Source organism: Colletotrichum acutatum (assembly GCF_030867785.1).
Source record: "Colletotrichum acutatum strain CBS 112980 chromosome Unknown BDZ83scaffold_23, whole genome shotgun sequence".
In the NCBI taxonomy this organism is placed as follows: domain Eukaryota; kingdom Fungi; phylum Ascomycota; class Sordariomycetes; order Glomerellales; family Glomerellaceae; genus Colletotrichum; species Colletotrichum acutatum.
Genome location: NW_026849017.1, coordinates 143,424 through 169,461, shown reverse-complemented (window position 1 = coordinate 169,461; position 26,038 = coordinate 143,424). Strand labels below are relative to the sequence as shown.

The 26,038-nt window shown below is 53.1% G+C and overlaps 7 protein-coding genes across 7 annotated transcripts; all 7 read left to right on the top strand.

Annotated features, from left to right (window-relative positions):
- Nucleotides 1-2,636: 2,636 nt before the first annotated feature.
- BDZ83DRAFT_612251 (uncharacterized protein) lies at nucleotides 2,637-3,112 on the top strand. Its single transcript, XM_060507708.1, has one exon. The coding sequence runs from the start codon at nucleotides 2,685-2,687 to the stop codon at nucleotides 2,895-2,897; it is 213 nt and encodes a 70-aa protein (XP_060367626.1). The 5' UTR covers nucleotides 2,637-2,684; the 3' UTR covers nucleotides 2,898-3,112.
- Nucleotides 3,113-4,504: 1,392 nt separating this feature from the next.
- BDZ83DRAFT_717659 (guanine nucleotide-binding protein subunit beta) lies at nucleotides 4,505-5,878 on the top strand (the record flags this gene model as incomplete). The annotated part of the gene is made up of 5 exons (XM_060511970.1): nucleotides 4,505-4,634; nucleotides 4,740-5,458; nucleotides 5,530-5,619; nucleotides 5,679-5,798; nucleotides 5,858-5,878. The coding sequence occupies 5 exons, from the start codon at nucleotides 4,505-4,507 to the stop codon at nucleotides 5,876-5,878; spliced, it is 1,080 nt and encodes a 359-aa protein (XP_060367625.1).
- A 6,364-nt stretch (nucleotides 5,879-12,242) lies between these two features.
- On the top strand, nucleotides 12,243-13,390 carry BDZ83DRAFT_195531 (uncharacterized protein). The gene is made up of 2 exons (XM_060501623.1): nucleotides 12,243-12,779; nucleotides 12,839-13,390. Exons 1-2 carry the CDS (start codon nucleotides 12,440-12,442, stop codon nucleotides 13,285-13,287), a joined length of 789 nt encoding a protein of 262 aa, XP_060367624.1. The 5' UTR covers nucleotides 12,243-12,439; the 3' UTR covers nucleotides 13,288-13,390.
- Nucleotides 13,391-13,492: 102 nt separating this feature from the next.
- BDZ83DRAFT_749880 (phosducin) lies at nucleotides 13,493-14,426 on the top strand (the record flags this gene model as incomplete). The annotated part of the gene is made up of 2 exons (XM_060513836.1): nucleotides 13,493-14,122; nucleotides 14,178-14,426. The coding sequence occupies 2 exons, from the start codon at nucleotides 13,493-13,495 to the stop codon at nucleotides 14,424-14,426; spliced, it is 879 nt and encodes a 292-aa protein (XP_060367623.1).
- A 2,801-nt stretch (nucleotides 14,427-17,227) lies between these two features.
- BDZ83DRAFT_649440 (uncharacterized protein) lies at nucleotides 17,228-21,475 on the top strand (the record flags this gene model as incomplete). Its single annotated transcript, XM_060510278.1, has 4 exons — nucleotides 17,228-17,248; nucleotides 17,594-17,634; nucleotides 17,680-17,751; nucleotides 18,793-21,475. The coding sequence occupies 4 exons, from the start codon at nucleotides 17,228-17,230 to the stop codon at nucleotides 21,473-21,475; spliced, it is 2,817 nt and encodes a 938-aa protein (XP_060367622.1).
- A 1,223-nt stretch (nucleotides 21,476-22,698) lies between these two features.
- Nucleotides 22,699-23,782, top strand: BDZ83DRAFT_572267 (ran-specific GTPase-activating protein; the record flags this gene model as incomplete). Its single annotated transcript, XM_060504486.1, has 5 exons — nucleotides 22,699-22,797; nucleotides 22,942-23,094; nucleotides 23,172-23,433; nucleotides 23,484-23,612; nucleotides 23,673-23,782. The coding sequence occupies 5 exons, from the start codon at nucleotides 22,699-22,701 to the stop codon at nucleotides 23,780-23,782; spliced, it is 753 nt and encodes a 250-aa protein (XP_060367621.1).
- Nucleotides 23,783-24,885: 1,103 nt separating this feature from the next.
- On the top strand, nucleotides 24,886-25,728 carry BDZ83DRAFT_572183 (yeats family-domain-containing protein; the record flags this gene model as incomplete). The annotated part of the gene is made up of 3 exons (XM_060504478.1): nucleotides 24,886-24,956; nucleotides 25,026-25,174; nucleotides 25,241-25,728. The coding sequence occupies 3 exons, from the start codon at nucleotides 24,886-24,888 to the stop codon at nucleotides 25,726-25,728; spliced, it is 708 nt and encodes a 235-aa protein (XP_060367620.1).
- Between the last annotated feature and the right edge of the window lie 310 nt (nucleotides 25,729-26,038).

Genomic DNA, 26,038 nt, shown 5'->3' with positions numbered 1-26,038 from the left:
ATCGATCGCATCGCGCATCCGCATTGTATGGAGCCGGCGGAGGAAAAGCGGACAAGACATTTTTCTCGGACTACGGACACGGTATACTGACATTTCTTTCTTCCCACCGGGTGCAGCACTCATCGGGCATGCTCCTTCTCCTAGATGGATAGAAGCATGCCTGCAATAGATGGAGATGACACCCTCACTGCGACTGGACAAATGTTGTTACGCATATCTCAAAGCCAAGCCACTTTTGCTTCTCAAACCCCTCCTTTACACAGCAGTCGAGTGGCGGTCCGGGATGCACGGCTCAATGGTGTGGTTGAGAACCACAGGACGAGACGGGATGAGACGGACGACGGGGAGTCTAAGTCGTTAAACTATTTTGCCAACGCTGCTGTTCGGATTCGGTCCTGAGCGGGCACGATTGGCAAACCCCGAAGAGAGTAAATTGAGGAGGGCAAAATCCTCAACCGCCTGTCTTTTCAAACTCTTAGACTCTGGAGTTGTAGAGTCAAGAATCGATTTATCCACAAATGGAGGAAGTCCGTCACAAGGTAGGTAGGTAGGTAGGTAGCTGCAATAGGTACCCGACCAGATGGGCGGACATGGAGGGAAGGGACCGTTGGATGATCACGAATTGTGCCTGCTGCAATGCCAAACGGTACATGATTTCAAATATTGCCGGCAAGAACTCATGTTGAGGTGGACTTTGGAGGAAAGGGCTTGCCCACCTCAGTTGGCACCTGCGCCGGGGTGTTTCTTGCCTTCCGCTTGTCGTGCTTGTCTCCCCTTGGGCCCTTCCTTCCCCCAACCCACATCTGCACGCACGTCTGGTTCCAGAATCCACTTGTCCTTGGGCCATTTCCATTCGTCTGCGGGATCCAATTTTTTGTACGTACCTGACTGTAGTGGACGGAGTAAGGTAAGGTACCTTACGGAGTACCTACGTTCCACTTGTCTAGGTAGGACCCCAAGGGGGAAGAAATAAAATAACACCAAGTTTGTGCCCCACCTCTGTTGGATGCACCAACAACCATGAACCATCAATTGTCAATCGTCAACCATCAACTATTAATTCTCGTGCCTCTCACAGCTAATTGCTGTCTGCAGACAGTCACCTGCCAGCCATCTTTGTATGGATACTCGATTGCGCCTGCACCTGCACCTGGACATGATTTCCATCGCGCCACCTTCGACACATCGGATCAGCCCGACTAGCAACATTGTGATTGGTGCATCAGAGAGTCACTGGACCTGACTTCGACGCATCCGATCAACGACTCCCCCGTGTCTCGACTCTCTTACTGCGGTAGGTTGTCCTTCTGGGCGCAAGGCAGGGGCAGAGGGGCTTGTTGAACACACCGAGAGACACTCGCACCAGAGACAGACGGAGAAGACGAACCACTGCCACGTCCCCATCCAATCGACCGCTGGCATTCCCAGTTTCCCGCACCTCTCCCAGACCTGAGACTGCCTCTTACGGACACCACACGGATCAACACTGGGTCTGGACTTCTTCTCTACCCGCGAGCCGTCCCCACCGATCCATCCTGTCTTCCCGCTGTGCCCTTCATCGCTGCATTCCCGGTACCTGACACACACACACACACACACACATACGGACACACAGCAGAGGTGCCCTCAGTGGCCTGCGCCGAATTCAGTACGACTTAGTGTCGATTGTGTATCTGCTCACCAGCCGATTCCACTCATCAATCTGTTTTCCGACCATTTCCCGGATACCTCACGGAATACCCATCATTCTCTCTACCAGCTCTTCAGCCCCGCGCTTCTCCGGCCTAACTCGACTTGGTTGTTGGAATATCGCCGTTCGGTATCTAGCACCTCAGCCACCTTGATTCGCAACCTTTTCAAGTTCAGAGTACGGAGCAATACCTTGGTCCCCTACGGCTACTGTGTACCATAATCGACCCGATCTAACTGCCTGCGGCTGTCGCTTTCACTCTATTCATGCTCCAAGTCGGGCCTACCACACTGCCTTGCGTTACGGGGAACCCTGGTTACCTGCTTGCTTAGGTTGTCTTTTCCTCTCTTTCGACCCCCTTCTGCCATTGTAACGGACCACGAGACTCACCCGGCCGATAAAAGTCCGATTCGGCTCACTTTCTTCTTCTTCTTTCAGAACTCGATGCAATACCACCGCCGCCGCCATACCAGTCTAGTCCAGCCCAATTCGGCCCAGTCTGCCTGGTGGCTCGTCTTCCAGTCTCTCTACAGTGTCTGCACGAATACCTACACCATTGTGATAAGCTCGACAAGCCCGACCCTCTCGGAGACGGGTTTGACCCAAGAAGGCGAGCAAGGGATAGACGACAAAGACAGCTTCTCGAGGCTGGCGAGACTGGCCCAAATCCTTCAGTCTTACAGATTTTGGATACTTTTCACCCTCTCCATCCAGAGTAGTGGTACTGCGTAAGTCATCCAGCGGCACTCCCGCCCCTTTTTGCGTTGTTCCCCCGGTCTTCGTACCGTACCTTGGCCGTGTTCTTGTCACGTACTCGGGACAAAGGACTGGGCCCTTGCTGTCATCTGCCGTGGCGGGTTCTTGTTCGTCTCGGTGTATGTGTACTCCGTACAGTCTCAATTTCCATTGGAAATCCCAGTTCATATCTCCAGCTTCTCTTAGATTAAGGTGTCGTTGTCTTGGGCGGCTCTGCCTCCGCTCTGGAGAATTTGGCATGCCCTTCAAGGCTTTCATGGTTCTGAAGGTGGTGCATTCTGGCGCCATCTTGACATTTGCTCCCTCCCGTCATGCTCTTGTCGTGCCCTCATTTCGTACGCTTTTCTGCCCGGGAAGTAATTACCGTCGGCGTTTTTTTTGTGGGCGAGCGCAGTGTGTGAATACTCATCAGCCATCATTGGCTGATGTGCCTACCTTTTCCTTCCTTTGACCGAGTCCAACTTTCCCCAGTGTATCTGACATGGCTTCTCTTGTCTTGAATTTGGTGGTAGCAGTAGTTGCACACATGTTTTCCATCTACTCTGCGAGTAACTATGCAGGCTGCGGCAACTTCATCTGACCTTGACGCAAGGACTTAGCTTCCGGTACTTCCAACTAGTACGCAGTAGGCCTCCCAGACGGGCAGCCAGCACTTGGTAGTGGTACCCTCCCTCTTTGCTTTGTACCTGCTTCAAGCTTGAGGGTCGACCGATTCACTGTCCCAGGCCCCCACCAGACGGACGGCGACCACTTTTCATTGTCCCTAGTAACCTGCACATACGAAATACCCCTGGCCACCTCAAGCCCCGAATCCCAGCTTGGTCCAGGTTCAGGCCCTAGGTTCCGTGGCGGCAGCAGCGCAGCGCATCGCAGCGCAGCAGAGAAGACGTGCAGCGGTATCCGTACGGACCTTCGGTAACAATTGCGGGAGCTGTATCCGTAGCGCGGGTGCGTGGATACTCTGTACGGATAGGGGAATCGACAAGTAGGCTGGACAAAACAGAGAGAGTGTGGATGAGATAGAGAAACAATCGCCTAAAGTCTACTCCGTAGAGAGGGAGAGCATCGGGGGAGGAAGAGAAAAAAGAGAGGCAAAAGAGGATGACCCACTTCACCTCGCTCTACTACGTACATACCTTAGGTAGAGTCCAAGGTACCTAGGTTCTCCGTACCATACGCAGTACCTACACGGCGACGGCCCCGGCCCTTGATCCTCCTCTTGTTCTCCTTCACCTCACCACTCACCAGTGTTTGCCCCCCTTCTCCCAGGCTCCTCACCCCCAAGTACCCCCCTCCGTCCAGTCACCAGTCCCTTCTCGTCTTGTTCCCCGTCCAGTCTTCTCCTCTTTTTTTTTCTCCCATCTCTTCCTCCGTCCACTGCCAGCCAGCCATCTCAATCCACTTAGCATTTTGTGGCATTGTGCTCCATACCCTGCCTCTCCTCTCCCGCACCCGCCCATCTTTCTCTCTCTCTCTCTCTCTCCTGTTCCTGTTCCTGCCTGTTCCTGCTCTTGCTGCTCCTGCTGCTCCTGCTCCGGCTCCTACCTCGCTCCTTGCTCCTGCCCTGCCCTGTCCACCCGACTACTGGGTTTTCTGCATAAGACCTCCCCCCCCCCAGTTGGCAGTGGCTCCCCCCAGCAGGTACCGCTAAACAGACCGACGAATCGCAGTCAAGGCAGGTACCTGCGCTTTCTCTCTAATAATTCAACCACCCCCCCAGGCCGACCATCATTTCCTTTCCACCCTGTTGTTTTACTGGTCCGCGCAAAGCAACCCCCCTGGAGCTTGCATTCCCCTTCCATCTGGAACTGGACAACCACCACACCTCTCTTTCCTCCCTCTCCACCGACTCCCGCTCAATTTCAATTCCAACCCTCAACCCTCATCCAACGACCGACGACCACCTCCCGATCCGACCTCCTCGCCCGCTTCCACCACCACCACCACCACCACCATCCCCATCATCGCCGTTTCTATCGCTGCCGCCTCTCTCCATCAGCTGCCGCCTCTTTCGCTCCGCCACCCCATTGATCGAGGCCGTAACGACAGTCCACGACGATGAACTCTCAAGGCCAAAACGATGTGTCGCCCGAGGCGATGCAGGCGCGCATCCAGCAGGCGCGACGCGAGGCTGAGACACTCAAGGACAGGATCAAGCGGAAGAAGGATGAGCTCGCCGATACTACTCGTGAGTTTTTCCATCGTCAATTCATTGTCGACTGCCATCGCCTCTCGCTCAATTGAATCCCTCGATCGGTCCTCGTCACGCTAACCACACATGTTCGATCAACAGTCCGCACCGTCGCCCAACAGGCCCACGAGCCGATCCCAAAGAACCAGCTGATGAAGGCTAAGCGCACGCTCAAGGGTCATTTGGCCAAGATTTACGCCATGCATTGGTCTACCGATAGGAGACATCTTGTCTCCGCCTCGCAGGATGGAAAGCTAATCATCTGGGATGCCTACACGACGAATAAGGTCCACGCCATTCCCCTCAGATCATCCTGGGTCATGACCTGTGCCTACGCCCCCAGTGGTAACTACGTCGCTTGCGGTGGTCTCGACAACATTTGCTCCATTTACAACCTCAACCAGCAGAGAGAGGGTCCCACCCGCGTCGCGAGGGAGTTGTCTGGCCATGCCGGTTATCTTTCATGCTGTCGCTTCATCAACGACCGCAGCATCCTCACCTCTTCAGGTGACATGACATGTATGAAGTGGGATATCGAGACGGGCCAAAAGGTTATCGAGTTTGCCGACCACTTGGGCGATGTCATGAGCATTAGTCTCAACCCAACCAACTCCAACACATTCATCTCGGGTGCCTGCGACGCTTTCGCCAAGCTGTGGGATATCCGTGCCGGAAAGGCCGTTCAGACATTTGCCGGCCACGAGTCAGACATCAACGCCATTCAATTCTTCCCCGACGGCCACTCCTTCGTCACCGGCTCCGATGACGCTACCTGCCGTCTCTTTGATATTCGTGCTGACCGCGAATTGAACCTTTACGGCGTAAGTGGGCTGGCGCGGCCTTTGAGCGAAATCATTGGACCCCCCGATTGCTAACTTGCTCTCTGATTCAGTCGGAATCCATTCTCTGCGGCATCACCTCCGTAGCGACCTCGGTCTCTGGGCGCTTGTTGTTCGCTGGCTACGATGACTTTGAATGCAAGGTATGTCGGATATCTCGAGAGCCTAATGGGGGTGAACTGATTACTAACCCTTCTTGTAGGTCTGGGATGTGACTCGCGGAGAAAAGGTCGGCTCTCTCGTCGGCCACGAGAACAGAGTTAGCTGCTTGGGCGTTAGCAACGACGGCATCAGCTTGTGCACAGGATCATGGGATTCACTTGTACGCAAATCCTTCCACCCAATATTCCCGGAATCCCCCATACTGACTAATGGTAACAGCTGAAAATCTGGGCATACTAAATCACCACCCCGACCCCGATAACGACGAAGTCCTGTCTGGATATACTGGTTCCAGTACGCGCGAAACCATTTTAATCTTCTGTCGACTGGTTATTTGGCCAACTTAATTTTCGAAACCCTGGTGCTGCCCTTTTCTAATCCGCGAGTACTGGCACACACAGGACGAAGTCACGACATACCTGCTCATACCAAAGCTCACTTTTCTCATCGTCTACCGCTCCAGCTGGAGCCGCCCTTTCGCCGGCATGGGCGGCTGTAGGAACTAAACAGGGTCCCCTTTTCTCTCTTGTCACGCCAGCCACCACCGATCATCCTCATCGTCAAAACGATTCTTTTGCACCATAGTTCTCTTTTTTTTTGGGCCTCATTCTAGCACCTGGTTGTTAGATTAGGCGTTTTGTAACACATGGGTGGGTTTTCCACATGTGGCCTTTCCCGAGTCATGTCTGCTTCACATCTCCTGCAACGTCTGCTACCGGATCCGGATACGACAGGACCGCCAGGGAGGGAACGGAATCGAGGCATTTTGATACCCCAACGAAATCCAACCCCTAAAACGCATAGACAAGCAAAGCATACGATTCCGACACCGACTAAACTCTCGCGGCTCGGGAGGGGAAAGTGCTGCAATTCGCAGCAAGGAGTTTTCTATACCATCGAAAAGAGTTTTCCCGCCGTCCGATAATTCCCTCGTCGCTTAGTTGTCCGTCGAAAAAAAAAACACGCGCCGCATCATTCGATCCCGCATTTCCTTATTTCCTCGATTCCACCCGTGGGCGTCGGTCCGGTAGACGAAAGCACCGCAAGTCGCCCCGCCATGTCGTCCGAGGCGACGCGAAGCCGAGGTATAGTAGAGACAAAAACGGATTGCCTCGTAGGAAGGCGGGAAGAAACAGGGCTAGTCGACCAGGAGGTCGGTTTGTTTTAGGCGGGCGAGTTGTCATTTCCGTATACAAAGGGGGAGGCGAGTTGGTGTCGTACGGCAACAGTGGTCGAACCCTAGTTTTCCCGGGAGGGTTGTGTTTGTTTGGATGGCACGGGGGAGGGTTTGGGTTGAAGCCCAACGGGAAATCAGGGTGCGACAGAGGCCACCTACAGAACGAAGACATGTGTGCATGGGCATGGGTGGAAGTGATGAGGATGTGTTTGTTCTTCCTTGCGTGGCTGCCTGCCTGAAGCCTTCCTTTCCTCCTATACCTACTTGTTGCCTGTACTATAGCTCGCGCTCAATGCTCGTTCATCCTCTGTTCAAGTGCCGATTGCTCTGGCAAGTGAGTTGTATGCATGTCTTGACTATGCTAACCAGAATCTGCCGCTGGATACATCCGCTGCTTCATACAATCTTAGTAGCCAAGTGGCTCTCTTAACAGCAACGGACGAGGTTCACAAACGACAGCAAGATGGCCAAATCGCAACTGCGATTTCGACGCACCTGATTATGTATCACTGACTGCAGGAATGGACGAAGATTTCGACATGTTCGGCTTCACCCAAAGAGCCACTACGAGATGTTCACGACAGTCGATCCATGGCCGCGCGGCATACGGAATAGAAACCTTGACCTTGATCACGGCCACATGGGCAAACGAAGCACGAATGACGGGGGAGACGTTGGCTGGAGATGTTAGCTTTCCTCGTGGAAACATGGGACGGATTCCGATCCAGTTGCTCGGAAGTTCCGGCGTCAAACGCTCGCCCGCCTGGAAAATGACGTTGTGGGAGGGCAATGTGCCGAGAGCTGGGGCTTTGGAAATTTGTCAGGCGGCGAAGAGAGGAAGAGACAGGAAAAGGGGGATGCGACTAGGGGTCATGGAGCAGCGCACATCCGACGTGGTCAGTCTGTCATGAAAGAGGGCGAGAAAGGGAAGGCCTCGAGAGAAAGCCGTCCAGATCAACAAAGTCGGTGTTGAGTCGTGTCTCTGGGAAAACGAACTAACACGGCAAGAGGAAGGCCGAATGCTTGCCGTGCGGTTCTCGTCGGAGTATCTGGAGAGAGGAAGCCGGCGGCGTGCCCCATGGAAGCGGCGAGAAGTGGAGAACGGGACACCAGAAATCCCGGCGACACTCGGCTCCGGCGTGGTGGGGCCATCCCGGAGGCTGACGAAGCACTGAAAGACGCTCTTTGCGCAGTAGAGAAGTAAGAAAGACTGCATGTGGGAGCTGCAAGGCCGCATAATCCGGTACCATTACTGAACCTTTCCCCTCCCGACACAATGTTTTTGAGTTATCAGGATGGAGGGGGAGGACAGAAGGAGGGCGGACGGGCCATGGCGTGAGGTTCGTCTGTTGATGGCCATCCCCGACCCCATTCCGTTGCCACGTGAAGCCACTTTGGCCACGTGAAGAACAGGCCACTCGGAGTTTGGCCCTGCCGTTTGCCGTACTGCCGTACAGTTGGATAAGCAAATCCCTCGCTGGTTTTGCTCTCCTGGGGGTTTTGCCTAACTTTTCAGTTGGCGAATGGGGTGAAAAGATGCAAGAGGCTCTCAGTTGAGACGACAGGATTGCCCGAGTCAGCATCCCGCGTTGAGTTCTTTCTTACCTCATTACACGTGAGCGGAAGTTCTTGCCGAGTGGTATTAGGAAATGTGGCGGCCCGCCAGGTGGTGGAGGAGGATGGGAACCATTGTTGGGTCCCCTTGTTCTTGCGGGGGAAGGAAAGGCTACGAGCTGCCTTCTATGCATTCTATGCATGGGGCGTTCATAGCAAGAGCTTCGAGAAGCTCTTTCGATGGGCTTTGGAAAAATTTTGGAAATGAGATCGCTCTCAGCACAGACAATGAGGATCGCAGGAGAAACGCCCAGTCTGAAGAAGTATCCGCGGTGGGAAATGTACCACCGCGATGGGTTGCATATGTCCGGCCGTGGGCGTTGAAGATCGTTTTGGCTACAATCTGACGCGGCTCCCGGCTACTGCAAAAGGAGTTAGCAAAAGAGCAGCTAGGGACGGGCCCGGGGAAGGAAGGAAGAGAAACGGCGAGGAAAATGGATTTGGTGGCTGGAGCCCTATGTTTGAGTTATACTTGGAAAGCTTGATGCGCTTGTGGATGCAGAGATCCTGGTGGCCACGAGGTATGGGCAGATGGAGTACTTCGATGCCTACTGCGTATTGAGTGGTTACCGTCAAAACGCACTGGTGTTTTGAATGATACCTTTCTGTGCCTCGGTCAATCTTCATTTGACCCGGTGGGATGCATACTGCATGAGTGGAGAAGGAGGAGGCAACGATTTTGACAGAACTTTACGAGTCGCCGGCAAAGCCTGATACAGTCAACGCTCATCCCTCGAGTCTCCCGCATTTCTTGCGATCGGAGTATATGCAGATGTCAGGTCACTGTGATCGGATAATGACTAGAGCATGTGTAGCGGCATAGTGCCGGCAGCGTGCAGCTGGCGGCGTGTCGAGGCGCAGAATCCAAGTTTGAAGTCTGAGGGTCGACGAGGAAAAACATGAATAAACGTGCCGGCTGCGAGACGCTTCGCTTGGTGTATAGACAACACGAGTATTATACGACTCGCTGTGCGAACTTCCAGCTTCGATGCTGCACTGCCAATTATGTTGGTCTGTGACAGCGAACACAGATGGACGAGACCAGACCTGGACAAGGAACCTCCTTGGCTTCAAGTTCCGGATGTTTGCTCCGTTGAACGCAGGTCTATCCTGTGAAACAAAGGCATGAAACCCGCGGGTATATCCAGAACGAATATGCATCTCGTTGCAATGTACATATCCCCTGTCAAGTCTTGTGACGAGTGAAATCGCTTTCGGGGATTGTTTTGAATAGATTTCCGCTAGGATCTACTATCAACGGTGAATGGTACGCTAGAAAGTTTGACTTGCGGAGTGAGCTGCCGTCACTGAGTCGTGGTCCGAGGTGATTGATTGGAGTCTTGGTCCCTTGGAGATGGAATCGGATCAGTCAGCAACGCACGAGCAGCGATGGGAGCCGTGGTTCTGGGTCGACCACGCGCGACATCGTGTCCACAAAATGTCTGTCGTGAGGCATGAAACGGCGTATCCGGGGCGGAGAAGGTGACTCATGTTTGAACACATCGTGAGGGCCTCTTCATGCGAATTTGGAAAGCCATGCAATGCGTGGCATGAAGACCCATAGTTGTTACTTGAGACTGAACTTGGCCAGCTGCGGATTAGTCAACGATCATGACAACTTAAGTTAGCATGTCGTTGGTAAAAGTAGCGCTGTGAACCGAGCATCCTAGAAGCATCGCAAAGTATACTGGGGACACCGTCCATGACCATAAACGACCATGGATGATGGCTAGTCCATACGCTCAAGTCGAGATGAATCGGCCAATGTGCCGATCCGAGAACAGAGAGAGATCTGTCATTGTAAAGTCGATAATGTGCAGTGGACACAAAAGTCCGCTCGTCTCAAGCCTCCGTCCGCATTGACTGGGGAGCACCGACAAGTGCGGTCACACGACGCCGTGGCCAAGTCTCGACCAAAGATCTAAGCAGACCAGGGAACGAATGCAAACGGGGACTTTCGGACGATCAACCTGGGCAAAATATGACGATAAGCGCATGTCATTGTTAGAGATCTCTGGAGCTGATGGTGAGACTGCTGTGCCCCGTTTCGGGGTCCTTCTGTTTTGGCAAACGTGATGATGAAGGGTGAACAATGTCATCGCACGGTAGGATGATGGCGTCGTGATCTATTACTGGGTCAGCAAAGCATTTTCCTCGGCGAAGTGGTTTCTGACCGTCTCAGGCAGTCCACGTTTGCTTCAAGAGCCAGAAGAAGATGTGCGTATATCATTACCCTCCCAAGGGGAGGTTGTTGAGGATCATTGTGCAGCTGTCAGCCAATCAACGAAGTGGCCCAATCTGGTAATATAGTCTGCTGGGACTATCCGCGTATCTCTCTCTCAGCGACGCGCCGCGAATTGCCATTGTCTCTTGGACGCAGTGAGCCTGGACTGAGTCTTTGAACGGCGGGTTCGCGGTTCGGCTGGGCCGACGACGGATAGAGTCGGTGTCTTGGAGCCGCGGTAAAGAAGTTGGGCGTGAGACATTGTGTCTGGAATTTGAGGACGCACTTGATGCGAGACACCCGCGAATAGGCACCAGAGCAAGGAATGTCGCTGCCCTGCGGTATCAATCTCCTTCTCTACCACAAATAATTGCCAGTTGCAGCACCATCTCCGATGCAGGGTCCTCCCGCACTGGCCTGGTAAGGCGCAACGACTCATACTAGCCGAAATGAGACATAACGTCTGCAGGAGAGTTAGAAATGCGAGCACAGGCGTAGTTGCAAATTGAAGCGCCTTGAATAAGGTGGAGAGAGGAAAGCGAAAGAGACTGTTCCGAGGACCCTGAAGATGCGGAAGTTGGTGGCCAATGGTTCTACGCAGTTGGTTAGGTGAGGTAACCTTTTGGAGGACTTGTAAAATGATTTGCGAGGTGTTACGAGGTCCTCGCCAACTCGAGAGCACTGGAGGAAAGTCAATTTCGAAGCGTCGTCCCAATCACGGTTGGCACGTAGTGTGCGGTGAGCCAAATTTGGGCCAACCAGTCAACCCACAGACGGCCCAACACGAGACATACGAGAAATGATAGCCGTGTTTGTTTCCTCATCACGATCGCCAACTTTGAAAAGTCTTGGCGTAGCTTCGGCGCCTTTCCTAAGTTCCTCGTGGCCGGCCCGTCCAATGCTCGAGAGTCGGGGCAGAAGGTCAACTGCGTGATGTCTTGCGTGATGTCTCCAACGGGCCGACGGGGGACGGGGGGAATTCACAGCAATAACAAATAAAGAAAGAATATAGTAGAAGGCGGCTCAGCCAACTCATCGATGTGCAGCGTGCATCCTATCTGCAAGGTCCCGAATTGCCCCCCACCTCTAGCAGTGGTTTGCATTGATTGGACAAACGTGGAGTGACGACGTTGCCAAAAGGAGAGAAAATGGGCAGAGATGGGTCGAATGATGCTGACAAGCACCATGATCCCAGCAAAGCCACGCGGGCAGAGGAAAAGCAAGATGGTGTGGTGCTGCGCTGGAGAATGGATATTGTGGTTCTTGACCCTTTCTCTCTGCTCCGTAATAATTTTGTGTACTCCGTAGGTAGTCTGATCGATCCGGCCCCTTTTCGACCAAGCTCTTGCCATCATCGCAAGGTAATGGGTCCGTACCTTGGGTTAAGGTAAGTAAGACAGCCTGTACCACGGTAAGTTTGAGACGGCGGAACTTTGGAAGGATTTGTTATTTCTTATTTTGGGCTGCAGCTTACTGAAGGTTTGCGCGTTGACCGTTGGTTTGTGAAAAGGGAAATGGAGGTAATTTGCCCAACTTTCCATGCTATACTACCCTAACTTTATTCTACATTGGAAGGAATATGCACACGCCAGACAGACAGGAAGAGTCGCAGCTGCATTCGCATTTGGTTCACGCACTTGCATTTGCTTTTCAATTACCTTAGGTTACATTCGAAAGGTGGTTCTCTTTCACAGCCGCCTCCCTTCTTTCCTTGCCCTGCACAGGTAAGTGGTGACTGACTGGCACCTTCCTCCATACAATTTACTGCGAATGTAGCAATGTACACATGTTCTCCACTTATTCCTTTCTGCCCCCTTCCCTCCACGTCGCCGGTATCCTCATGCGTGACGACACCATCGTGGCTGGCCTCTCTGTTCCGTCATCTGCACGTCCCAGTTCGGCATTCGTCTCCTTGCAAAAGTTGACTCGCCCACAATCATCGACATCGGGGACGGGGGTGGGCAGCTCAATCAAGCACAAGTTACAGGGCTGGAAAGAAATTGTCCGGTCTTGCCGTGCCAGCGTTCCAGCGTCTTTGCGCCCGCAAACGATCATCAACTCCCACATCCTCGTCTTAACATCGCGGACTACATACCTCTTACCGCAACCAGATCTCACCTGGACCCGTCAGTAGCCCCCTATACCCCCGAACAAGTTAACAACCTACGAATGCCAGTAGCCACAGGCCTCACCTTCTGCCATTCATCCACACTTTGCCGTCCAGTCTCCCCTGTTCGCAACCACGCGCCTCCGCCGCTTCTGAAACAGCCTGACGCACCCCAGGGGCTTCCACCTCGACCCTCGATCCTCGACCCTCGAGCCCCCCTTTTGCCCTTTTGCGCACTTCTCGCACCACTCACGCATCGCGCCAGTCTGTTGACTCTTGACTATCCACTGCACCACCGGGGCCCGGCTTTCACCGCATCGTGGTCCACACAAGGGTTGACCCCTGGCTTCGACCCCACTGCTTCGAGAAATTCCATCGAAGGGCCTCCATCCTTTCGATCCAACTCCCGGTCATCTCTGCTTCGCCTCCCACCGTCCGCCCGTCCTCTCCTCTCCAGACTCTCCCACCACCAATTGCGCTACCCATCCTGTCCTTGTCCGAACAAGTCACTTTGCTTGCCCGAATAGACGCCCTGACAGAACAACCGGGCACACCCTTCCAAGCTCAACGTCGCACGATTGCCAACTCTTCACTAACCTGCTTGTTTACTCCTTCTTAACAACACCCCGGAGAGCAACCTCTTCCTCTGACCACACGCCCACCCGCTCCTCCGCTCCTTGTCCTATACATAAACCAAGCTCCCCTCCCCGGCCGCGCCACACGACCTTCAAGATGTCGAACCCTACGCCAGCCCAGGAAGAATTCAACGCTCTGCTAGCAGCAAACTCCCGTGACACCAGCAACGTACATCCCGAAGACCGAGACCACGACCGTCGCGAACAAGACAGCCTTGACCTCGACGAGGAAGAGAGATATCGCAACTCCCAAATCGACGCCGCCATGCGTATGCCATCTCTTGGTCAGACCGGCTCCGACCTGAAGCTGCCTCCGGCTAGCTTCGATGCCGGTCGAACCACCGGTGTCAAGGGCGTCATCGCCGATGCTCGCAACTACGAGAACGCTCGTAAGACTTCGTTCATGAGCCGCGCGCGCACCACAGTAAGGCGCTCCATCTTCGGCCTCGACAACATCAACTCCCAGCCGCCACCGTCAAACAAGAGCGAAAGCGAGACCGACGAGGGCAACGGCAGCGACTCTGATGACAGCTTCATGCAGCAATGGCGCGAGAGCCGCCGAAGAGAACTCGAGAGCGACTCGAACAAGGTCATCCGGAACCGGAGAACAAGTCCTAGTGTGCGAATTTACGGACGTCTGGATGAGGTGGATGCCTTGGGCTACCTCGATGCCATTGAGAAGGTTGCGCGGGACACTTTTGTTGTCGTCTTCGTCTATGACCCAGAGGTGAGCTCTACTGAGACTGTTGTTCCCAGGTTTTGGGTACTAACGAGACCTCTAGTGTGACGTTTCTGCAACAATAGAGCATGCCATGATGCCTCTTGTGTCGCAGCACTCAACAATACACTTTGTCAAGGTACACTATCTTGACATTGAGTTCGACAACGCCGCCGTGCCTGCCATTTTGGCGTATCGCAATCAGGGTGACATGATCGCCAACCTCACAGGCATCATTGAAATGATCCCCGATGACGAGATGTTTGGTACCGACACGCTGGCACGGCTTTTCCAGAAGCACGACATCCTATGATACAAACGGTCACAAAACGCACTCAACAAAGGCAAAAAACAAAAAAAAAAACATCCTCTTCTCCTCTGTTACGATACCCCCATTTTGCAGCGCGTTCTCTTCCGCGAGCATAACGGTTCCCTTTTGTTTTTTCACGCCATTTCCATTGCGCATTCGGTTCTCCTCTTTACCTGGACATTTGGTTTGTGGAGCGGAGTTTTCTCTGGAATATTCTCGTCACTTTGGGGGAAGACATTGATACACCATTGGTCTTTTCTTCGGGGTTTTCTTGGTTCTGTAATGATGGGGGAAGATTCATGCCCGAGATGTCGGCTTTCATGCAAGAAACGTCCCGGCTGCGGGTTTGGGAAGATGAAAATGCAATATCATGCAGCAATGGCATCTAAGGATTGTAGGCTGGGTTCCCAACTTTGACCGATTCCCTGTAGAATTCACAAGTCCACGTGGACTCTGTTCAACAATTTCACACGCATAATGTAGACGTGCTGCTCGTGATTGTATTGATGTCGGTAGATGAGAGGTTACATTGCATATTCGTCGTTTTGAGGGTTGCGTTTGTCTTACCCCTAGAAACACGCAGTCCCTTTGATACCAAAGCCGTCGACGAAGGGAACGATACACGTCAATGATGACAGCCTCTTAGGGCTGGAGGAAGGAGGGGGTGACAGGAACAAGGACAAGGACCTCGGTCGATTTTCTGCTTCGGGACTTTGCGAGATTTCGAGGCAGATTGCGGGAGGGATTTGGATCCAGTACTGGGTACGGATACAGACATGGGTTAAATGGAGGGTTCTAAGATTTGGTCAGCAAAGACCAAAAACTACAGCCTTTTTTTTTTCTCTCATCCTCTGCGTTATCCGTTGTCTGTGTGTTTTGAGTGATCTCCAGCAACTGCAGGGGGGCGAAGGCAAGAAATAGTTGCAATGTGTTACTAATCCTAGGGTTACAATAGAAATAGCACAATTCTCGACTCTCTCTCAGTCTAGTCCTTCCCCTTCTTGTGCGGCGTGCCGTCTCCTCGCCTGTTGATCTCGCCCCTTCCTCGCCCCTGTTCAGCTCCGTTGTTTCATAGGAACCAGAAACCACGAGCCCGGGGAACGAGAGTTCCGGCAACATGTTCCGGCCTGGGGAAAGGGCTGGGGTTGTTGGAGTGGCTGGTTTGCTGTTCCGAGAGGGCCCTGTTTGCTCTTTTGCTTCAGGTGAGGAGTACTTTCGGGTCGTACAGGTTTCGAGTTCACTGCTTATTTCTCTTCGCTTTTCTTTGTATCTTGCCTTTTGACTCTTTTCGCGCCTGTGAAATCTCATTGAGCGCCTACCATGCGTGCGTGCGTGTGGATGTGGGTGTGTGTAAATCCCCGGCGTAAGGTAGTTAGCCAGCATGGGACTGGCTTACTCGAGGTGATTTGAGTGTTTTTGTGTTCGGCGCCTATGTGCCATCAATTTGGTTACTGCAAATCATGATTGCCATTGTCTATCGCGAAGTCCGGAATGGCATTCCTGAGATGCCGCGGCGCTTGGGAAGGGATGGCGCAAAACCTCTTGTACAGCAATCTTCAAGCAAGGGCTCTGCCAAGTTCATAGCCTTCAGGAAGAGCACATTACACAGTGTAGATATTGAGGCCCCTTGATGCTAGGTGCAGAATATGTTGGTGTGTCGGCGAAGGATAGGCTTGAGTGATGCCAGGATGTAAGTCTATCTTTCCCGATTGGCAGTTCTATGTCGATGACAGGCCCTATAGGGAAAAGGCCATGACGGCAAAAGAAGAGCTTTTGATGATTATAGGCGAAGTAGACCAAGTGGTGTTCCTCCGCGAACAATTTGCCTATAGTGCTGATCGGTGTTGGTAACAATTGTGATAAATGAAACATAAAGATTTTTTTGCTCTTCTTATATTGCTCAATCGCTTGCCAATGGAACTCCAGCAAGTCATCCTTAAATGTATCTTGGCATCTAATGTCTTTAATATACGTTCGTTTCAATGTATCGAGCACCAAAAAAAAGGTCCCTTGGCCTATCGTATGAAAGTTTCAATGATACCTTCCATTGTTACTACGTCGAGAGTTGTCACAGTCTGACTGAGACGAGTTGGGAAAGAAAGCTGCACCGCCACTTGACAGTCGCTCAGGGTACGCACTAGCCACAGTCAAATGACCTCAAAACCACATCCTTTTCTTCGGCTAAGACATGGGATTCTCAGAGACAGGAAAGACGGCGAAAAAGGTGAAACATTCGGAAGACATGCGGGCCTCACACACAACCAAGGTCGAAATTGAAGCTTTCTTCCCTCCGCCGAGCCATGGCTGGATACTTGCGCAGTCTTTTGTGAAATTCGTGACGAGGCGTCGTGGTCGTGGTACGTGGCGAACCTGTTCGGCCTATTTCTTGTGCCGCAAGCGGGCCAAAGTCACTTGAGCCTTCCACATTGGACGACTTTGACATTTAGGTTGGTACCTTGCTTCAGCCTGTGCGAGGGAGGATGAGTGGGTAGTTCACCTCTAGACTTTGCGCCTGGAGCGGCAGCCTGGAAGATGTGTCTGCAACAAGTAGGAAGCGATCCATAGGTTTTGATGATATTGAGTGAATTTGTCCGGCGGGGGAAGAATGAAGAAGTCCGGCCCAAGTGTAGCCCAAATGGAACCCGACCCAAGTTGAAAAGGAAGCTAAGAGGTGATGGGAGTGAGCGGATCTTCCTCCGTCGAGATGCCAATCGAGGCCCGTAGGGGGGTTGGAGCTAAGGCTGTTGGCACCAACAGCGGTTTTAGGCGGGGTGATGGTGGGCTAGTGGATAAGGAACCCCACCATGGCAGGTCGCAGCGGTAAGGTACGTGGTGCGTGGTGCAAGTTGCAGCTGGCACCGATTTCCCCCGGTTTGTTATCGATAAGAGGTACAATGATGCGGATCTGCTTGTGACGAGCTGCAATCAAAGTATCAAAGTGGGCGGGGGTGCAGTTGCCAGTGACATTCCATTTGAACGCGAGCTACCTATTCAGGCCCCGGAGCGAGTGACGCATACTCGGTTTACAAATGCCAGATGTGGCCCCTTCAAGGTGAAATGAACGCCATATGTTACGCCTTTACTCGGTCGCAAAATGGACCCCGCCCCCACCTCCATAGAGCACATGAGATTTGTCTGGCCGACGGCTGTTAAGATGATATGGCTGCCAGGTAGGTACTTTGCACGAGTTAAGCCACGTTCCATACCTCAGGTAGGGAGGGGATTGTGCACTTATCTCAGCTTTGATGCTTGGCAGTTCTTGCCATTTCGACTTGGTGCCACCTGCCCGCTCCAAAACTGCGGACGGTGAGGCAGGATATGAGGTCCGGTAAAGGAAGGAAGGAAGGAAGGTTATCTAGGTAGGTACCTTCCTGGACCGCCGCCTGGTCATGTTTCGACTGCCGTCCCGTTGCCTTTTCGGCTGCCTTTCTGCCTTCCATTTGATGGTGCGCCCGACCTGAATGCCTCTCTTTCTCTCCGCACCATCCACCACCCTTGAAGGTGCATCCATCCATCCCAATACAAACTGCCATATTCCTCCACCACATCTCTCCCTCCTTCACTTCCCATCGTCTTCTATTCTGTCTTCTTCGCAGGGCACTCAACTCCCCTTCCTGAACAACCAATTTCGGAACGAAACCACCAAATCCAAACCCCGGCCCGCAGACGCTTTGACGGCTAGGACCAAACGTGAGCAACGCCATCTGGTTAGTACCTACCTTACCTTACTGTACCTTGTTCCTTATCTTTGTCGCAACTTCTCGATAGCGGCAGCCGCGTGACATCCCCAAGTCATAAGGTAGTCACCTCCGATAAACCGACCACCTTCTCGTCCCATCTCATCCTATCCCTTCCGGTCCCTTGCTATTTCCCCACCCCGCGTTGGCCATTTCGTTCCGCAAGACAACACCAGCTGGCAAGCACGCAGCGGCGAGCACCTTCTCGGTAAGCTGGGCAAGGCAGGCCAGGCCAGGCCAGGCAGACAGGTACACCGTACAGGCAACACCTGCCGCCGACCGACCTTGACGACGCACCCTACCTTTACCTGCGCACCGTACCCATCCACCTTACTTCACCTCCCGTCACCACCTCACAATCCTCCTGCACATCCCAAAGGCCCGACCAGAGTTAGTTGAATTTCCTTTTCTCTCTCTACATCCCCGAATCGTCTTTGCTACCTGGATATTCAACTCCTTGAATCAGGTCGTTTGTCCCGAAGAAAAAGCAACCCCTCCACGCCCCTCAACCGCCGTCCGTTGTGTCAGCTCACGAGCGTGACCTGTGTTCCATATCCCGCTTTACCCCTCCATCCTCCCACCACCGCCACAACCACTACAACCACTCCGTTCATTCCTTCCACCACATACAGCCGCCGACTGTCGAGCATATCCCATTTCTTCCAGCTTCCAGACTTTCCGAGGCATGACGGGATAACACAAAAGGCTAACCCTTGTTATCTCGGTATGGAAGAGCAGCACAGCGCCGATTCTACCACGGACGTCGACACATCTACCCACAGCCCGGCAGCATCGACAACCTTGTCATCTTCCGAGCTGACATTGAGGTTCCCCCGACCACAAGGAAACCGACAACTGGCCAGCTGGATTTCCTCCAGCGAACCCGACATCATGACTCCCTCAGAAGCACCCGAAGATGTCGCGGCACTGTCCGAGAGCACATATGAATTCATCAACACAGACGACGAGAGCCAGGACGGCCGTGGCACCGAGGCCGAGTCTTTAAGCTCCTTCGACTATGCCCGCCCCGACGACGTTCATAGTCTCGCTGGTACCGAGCAGACAGAGGACATGACCAACCAGTCCGACACGGACTCGGAAGACTCAGAGGACGCCGCGCAAGACAGGTCTCGAGCTTCATCGATTCAATACGCTGAGCAGAGCCTCCTCAACCCGTCTTCCCGCGTCGCGACGCCGCCCTTGGGCGTCGACGGCTCCATGGACATCAGTCAGCATACCCCGCTGGTCCAGTCCATCGAATTCGACGAGACGCAAGACCCAGTCTACTTCAAGCAGGTGTCAGTCAAACACACCATTCACACCTTTACCGAGGAGCAGTCGACCTCCATCGCCAAGACCCTCAATTTCCCAGACCAGAGCAAGCGTCTCATCGCAGCAGTCCGTCAAACAATGGCGTCACACTGTCTGGCGACGAAGGAACCTCTCCGAATCATGTACACAGGCAGCCATGCAGCTAGGCATGATATCATATACAAGATTTCCTCAGCCTTCACAGCATCTACGTCCGCGGATGGATGTGGCATCAGCGAAGACGCTGGCATTTACAACGTTGTGCCTATATCGTCTCTTGGATCTCCTAAGGTCCCCGAAGTCGAGTTGATGAAGACTTCACAGTACCAAATCAAGGTCGAGAATTGCACGGCTGCCAAAGAGGTTGTCTACCAAGGTGAACGTTTCCTGGGCGATACTGTCTATCATATCACGGTGGACGGCGATCGGACTTACCAGTCTGCTTTTGCTCCCAGTGGGTCTATCATCGAGCCTTCGTGGACGTTGCCTCATGTCGCCATCTTCTACGTTACAGAGAATGACGATGAGGCTGCTACAAGTACCCGGAATGCTGCATGGAACTTCGTGCAAAGGCACGCTGTGCCTAGCATTTTCATCTCCAACGATGAGGTTTACCATCAACCAACTACAACATGGGACGAGATGATCAATCAGCACGCTATCCACATCTGCGTGGAGTCTTCTGACCGGGCCATGCCTTCTACCAAGCTCCCAATCGACCTGACCTCATTCCTCAATATCGATGCTCGCCAGATGAATCGAAACCTGGCCTATCTTACCGGCCTATACGATCACGCAGACTGGAGGAAGAGCAAGTGCAACTCTAACACCATGGGCAAGACTGTTCGTCATGCTTGGCGCCGCGTTGTCGAGACCATGGAAGATATCGACCTTTGGTCCGTGGGCCAGACCACGTTTCTTGTCTTCAGCGTCATCGCCACAGCACTGCTCTCCAACTATTTCTTGGCAGGAGTTTCAAACACACCACCACTTTCCACAGTCTCTTCTACCACAGCTAGTACACTGTCACCCTTGACCTCGACGGTACTGTCGACTTCGACTTCGACGATCAACCTATCCACCACAACGATTCGGGTGGCTCAAAAAGCGTCGGCCACTAGCAACACGGCTGTTGCACCGTTCGCAGAGCTTGCCGACTTCATTGCAGACAAATTTCCTGACAAAGCCTACGTGTGCTCGGCGGAGAAGGTCAGCCGCAATGAGATTCTGATCAAAATCCCCTCCGGCACGAAAACATCATGGCTTGCCAAAGATTCAATTACTATCGATGTCCTCAAGGGCGAGAGGTCTATTAAGACCAGATTCTCTTCGACCGACGAGGGAATCTTGATCGAAATCCCAAAGTCGGAAGCGCATGGCATTCTCACTATTGCAGTCAATACAACCCGAAAGCCTAAGGTTAATGAGACCTTTGTGGTCGACCTTGGAAAGACCGTCCTCGAGCGTTACCTTGGATATGGCAAGGCGGTGGCTTCCCACGTCCTTGATACAGCAAATAGTGTCGCACATCAGGCAGAGGAGCGAGCCTTCGACCTCTCAAGCTTCAACATCCTGAGCTTGGACTCCATCGTAGCGGATGCTAGAGGATTGTCTACACGAATTACCGCGAGGGCCGCGAACGCTGCGAATGCCATCGTCAAGGGATCTGTAGAGCTGTCTGAGAACCTGCAGAGCCTGAGAAATCCGCAACGATTACAGGAGTTTAGAGACCGAGCGAACATTGTGTTCACGAAGGCCCAGCTCCAATCTCGGCTCCTGGCGTTGAAGGTCTTGCAAAAGACGGAAGAGCACAAGGTCTACTTGGACAAGGCCAAGAAGCACATGGAAAAGCTGCGGTTGACAGCGACGGAGGCCCACAACCAACGGCTGGATAAGGAGAAGAAGGAGATGCGGGCTCGTCGGAAGAGAGAGCGCCTGGCGGCTAGATGCCAAACAGGCTACGGCTTCTCTAGATGGACGCAGCAGTGCAGACAGCAAGGATGAGTCTGATTTTACACGCAAGTATGGAGATACCTTGGAGGCCGGTTAGGGACAAGGACAGGAAGGAACTGGAGTTATCGGTATGGGTTTTGTAATGGCTGTCTCATCTCTTTTGCTTCATTCGCCCTTCAATGTTTAGTTATTCGCATCGCTCTGCCCACTCTTCCCATATGTTGTTCGCAGTTGCGACGGCGAAGTGAGGCAGGTCAGGGTAAGCTCCGCCGAGTTCCCGAGTTTTTAGTCGCTTTGAGGTGGCCACAGTTTTTATGAATGGACGGACAGAAATGATAGATTACGAGCAGGCTTCTGCAATGATTTTCCGAGTGGTCTCGTAAGACCTCCTACCTTACGTCTAATAGCTGTGCCAGGAGATGCCGTGCGCTTGTTGTGACCGTCATCCAAACTTGGTCCCAAGTTGAATAGTTTCTGGAAAAGTTTCTTCCTGCTTGCCTGACTGATAGAAGCACGATCGTCTGAGAGCTTGCAACAGGGGATTAATATGGTTAATCCAGCGCGATCATAGTTCGAGCTTGCGAGCAATCAAGTACTTGTTAATCATCTAGTAAAATTGTTCAGTTCAATAGTGCGGATAGGGCCGGGCGATGACCAAGATAGCGTCGAATTCCTCATCCCCTAATCAAGGACTCCCGGTCCCCAGTGGCAAAGGCAGCAGGCTTGGTGATTGGCTGCGCGAATCCAGCTTGGGCTTTGGCTTACGCAGTAGGTGCATCCCCACAGAGCCAGGAGCAGCGACAGCATGTACAATGCAATATGATTTGGGTGGAAGGGTACTTGCAGATGGTAGGATGACCACTGCCTGGGCACCTAACAGCAAGGGCCAGGCCCGCCCGACACCCCTCCTGCCCGCTTGTTGTTGACTTTTGAATGAGGGGCTGTTTCCTCATTTTGTCCAACCCACTCCCAACTTCATCTCGAGCGAAGAAACATAATCATCTTTTGCTTCCCACTCTCCGATCCTCCCCTTACTGCAGAACATACCGCTGCTAGCCCTGGTAAGTCTTATTCTTCCTGAGTCTTGCTCCCCGCAGTCCGCTTGCTGCCGGCTTTGATGACGAGCATGTCGTTGCGCCCATCCGCTCGATGAGGGGCAGATTTGGTCGTAATGCAAAGTCCACGAGCTAACGTTTTTTCTCCTCGTTCCCACCCGCAGATCTCAACATCGTCATACTTCACCCCAAAACCACTACTTCGCAAAATCCATCAATATGTCTTCTGCCGAAGCTACCGAGCCCAAGGTCGAGGAGACCAAGCCCGCCGAGGTACGACCACCCCTTTGTCGCACGCACACTCTCCCCCCCGCTCTCGTCCCGTACGAACATACTTCAAAGCTCACCGCATCTTCCGGGTTCTTCGTGACGGGCGGGAGGGATGCGCACTCTCTGCTCGCTCGCATCGCGATTCAATTCTCTATATTGCTACGTTCGGATGGCTGACAGTACCGTCCACAGACCACCGGCGAGGCTGAGAAGCCTGTGACCTCCTCTTCCGTTTTCTCCATGTTCGGAGGTGGCGCCAAGAAGGAGAAGAAGGAAGACGAAGACCGCGGTGACAACTCTGGCAGCGCCAAGGCCCAGCGCGATGCCGCAAAGAAGGACGGCGAGGTACGTCATATCACACGCTCTATTTCGATGCAGGGGTAAGATGCATGTTCGATCTCGTGCTAATGTTAAAAAATTAGGAGGATGAAGCCCCCGAGTCCGAAGATGTTCACTTCGAGCCCGTCATCAAGCTGACGGAGAAGGTCGACGTCACCACCAACGAGGAGGCCGAGGAGCAGCTTTTCAAGATGCGCGCCAAGCTTTTCAAGTTTGTCAAGGAGACCACTGAGTGGAAGGAGCGCGGCACTGGTGATGTCCGTTTGCTCAAGCACAAGGAGAACGGCAAGACCCGTCTCGTCATGCGCCGTGACAAGACCCTCAAGGTCTGCGCCAACCACTACAGTACGTTGCGTTAGACTCCGACGCGCCACCAATATTCTAACAATGATTAGTCGTTCCCGAGATGAAGCTGTCCCCCAACGTCGGTTCCGACCGCAGCTGGGTGTGGAACGCTGCCGCCGATGTTAGCGAGGGTGAGGCTGAGGCCGTTACCCTGGCCATCCGCTTCGCCAACTCTGAGAGTAAGTCCAAGGCCGGTATTGAAAATAGTCGCATGGCCCAGTGAGCTAACGAGGATACAGACGCAAACCTCTTCAAGGACTCTTTCCTGAAGGCCCAGAAGGACAACGAGGAGCTTTTCAAGGCCGCTGAGAGCGAGGCCACCGCCACCCCCGCTGTCGAAGAGTCTTAAATTTACCACAACCTTCCGACCCCGTGAGAAGACGAGGATGAAGGCCCAGCACGCCGGGCTGTCATCAAAACGGCCCTGCCCCCCTGCAACAACACCGAAACTAGCACCATTGTCAAACTTGTTTTTACACCCCCCGATACGAGGCAGGCTGGATCACTTCGGTGAGGAGAAGCTGAAGAGTGCAAGAAAGACTTGCACCGAGTGGTGTTTGTTTTGAGCATTGATACGCGGATGGATAGCATCAAGGCTTAGGAGCAAGACACTCTACACAGCAAAAATTAACAAGAATAAAGTCCCTTCTATATTGATTAGATGTTCCAGGAGGAGAGATAGACGCGCGGATGAATCATACCCCCTCACTCGAAAGCCGTCTGTTTTTATGTGAATCTATTGCAAATGCGTATATAAATTTGATGAGCGCCATCGCCATGACCACCCCAACAGACGAAATTCTGCTGATAAAGTAGCCCTCCTTAAGGCTTTGTCTGCCACATTGATAATCCGAGCAAACAAAAAGCATGTGTAGGGGCAGGAGGGACAACCATTCAATTAAAGTCCTTGCTTCCTTCCCCGCAACACGCAACACGCTTGCACGCGGCAAGCTTTCCAGCCACACCCTGGGTATCTGCATGGCCCGAGCGTCACCCTCAGCCTTCCAGTCCCAAACCTCCAAATCCCAACTGGTGAACTTCACACTTGCTCAGTGCACATCCAAACCTCCCCCCTCTCCGAACTCGACACACTGCTTGACCCCTGTTCTGCGTTACTATAGCAGCTCATCATGATTGTCGAGGTAAGATACTGCGATTAACCCTTCCTCTCCCACCAGCGCGCTTCGTCGCGTCGATTTGCGACATCACCACCAGCCCGCTCTGCCCAAACACCATGCTCGTCGACAATTTGCGCTGCCGGCTAGCCAAAGATGATTGCTTCCTAGGCAGCCTGGACGATGAATAATGCGTATTCTTCACTCAGTCGATCTGTCATCTTGGCATACCATCCCCTTGTTCTTCTTCCTCTTCCTCCTCCCCAACTTCAATGGGGATCTGGCTACACCGTAGTCCATCAACGTTACCACCACCATGGCTCCTTCCCGAAATACCATGGCCCGTCGCTCCAATGCTAACATTGAGATCAAGAGGAAAGTAAGGCTCGTCACCGAGCAAAATGTCATGTAAGTTCACTTTGCAAACACCCCTTCTACCACAGCGGCAGCGCCTAACCTTCATCTCCTCATCTCTAGCGACAAGCCGTCCCCCGTCGAGGATTTCCCCATGCGGAAATGGTCGATCAACGTCTATATCATCGGCGAGGATGGTGAGGAGCACCCGGCCGACTGCTTCCTCAAGGTCGTCTACAACCTCCACCCTTCCTTCGACAACCCGACCCAAAGTTCGTATACTCTGCCTATGATTGCCAACTTGCCTGTCGCAGATTGCTGACCGCAGGCACTTTTAGCCTTCAACAAGCCTCCTTTCCGTTGCGAAAACGAGGGATGGGGTGAATTCGATATGACGATCGATTGCTACATTACCGAAAAGTCGAAGCAGTCTCTCAGCCACGACCTCAACTTCGCTAAGAACCGCTACGAGGCCGAGCATACCGTTTCCTTCAAGAACCCCTCGCAGGCCCTGCAGCAAATCCTGCGTGAAACCGGTCCCTTGCCATCAGACGATGACCGCCTCAAGAAGAAGGGCGGTGCTGGTAAGAAGGGTGCCCAGAAGTACGACTACGAAAAGATTGCACAGGCGCTTGAGAAGCTGGATGAGGATGACCTGCTCCGTGTCATTCAGATCATCAATGATAACAAGACAGCGGAGACATACATCAAGAGTGATGTCGATGGTGAGCTTGCGCCTGCTTCCCCTGGTGTCGATCTCTTGGCCGGTCAGTTTTCCTTGTGTTGGGGGATGCATGGGATCGACATTGGTAATCACAAACACTGAGTTGCGCTTGAGCTAACAGCTTTCTCTAGCGGGAGAGTTTTCCATTGATCTGTATACGATGTCGGATCAGATGACCAAGCTCCTGTGGGACTACTTGGTGAGTCAAAAATACGTTCGGGTCTAGGTGTCGCAGGTCCTTGGGTCGAGTACCTTTGAACCACAAGCACTGGCCTTTGCGCGCAACATTCATGGGACTGCATGAGCATTGGAAGTGGACTGGGCTGGATATATATGACCGGCCGCTGACCTCACAAAAGAGCAAGAAGGGCCTTGTCAGTTAGGTTACCTACCAACCGCTCGCGGAAGATCA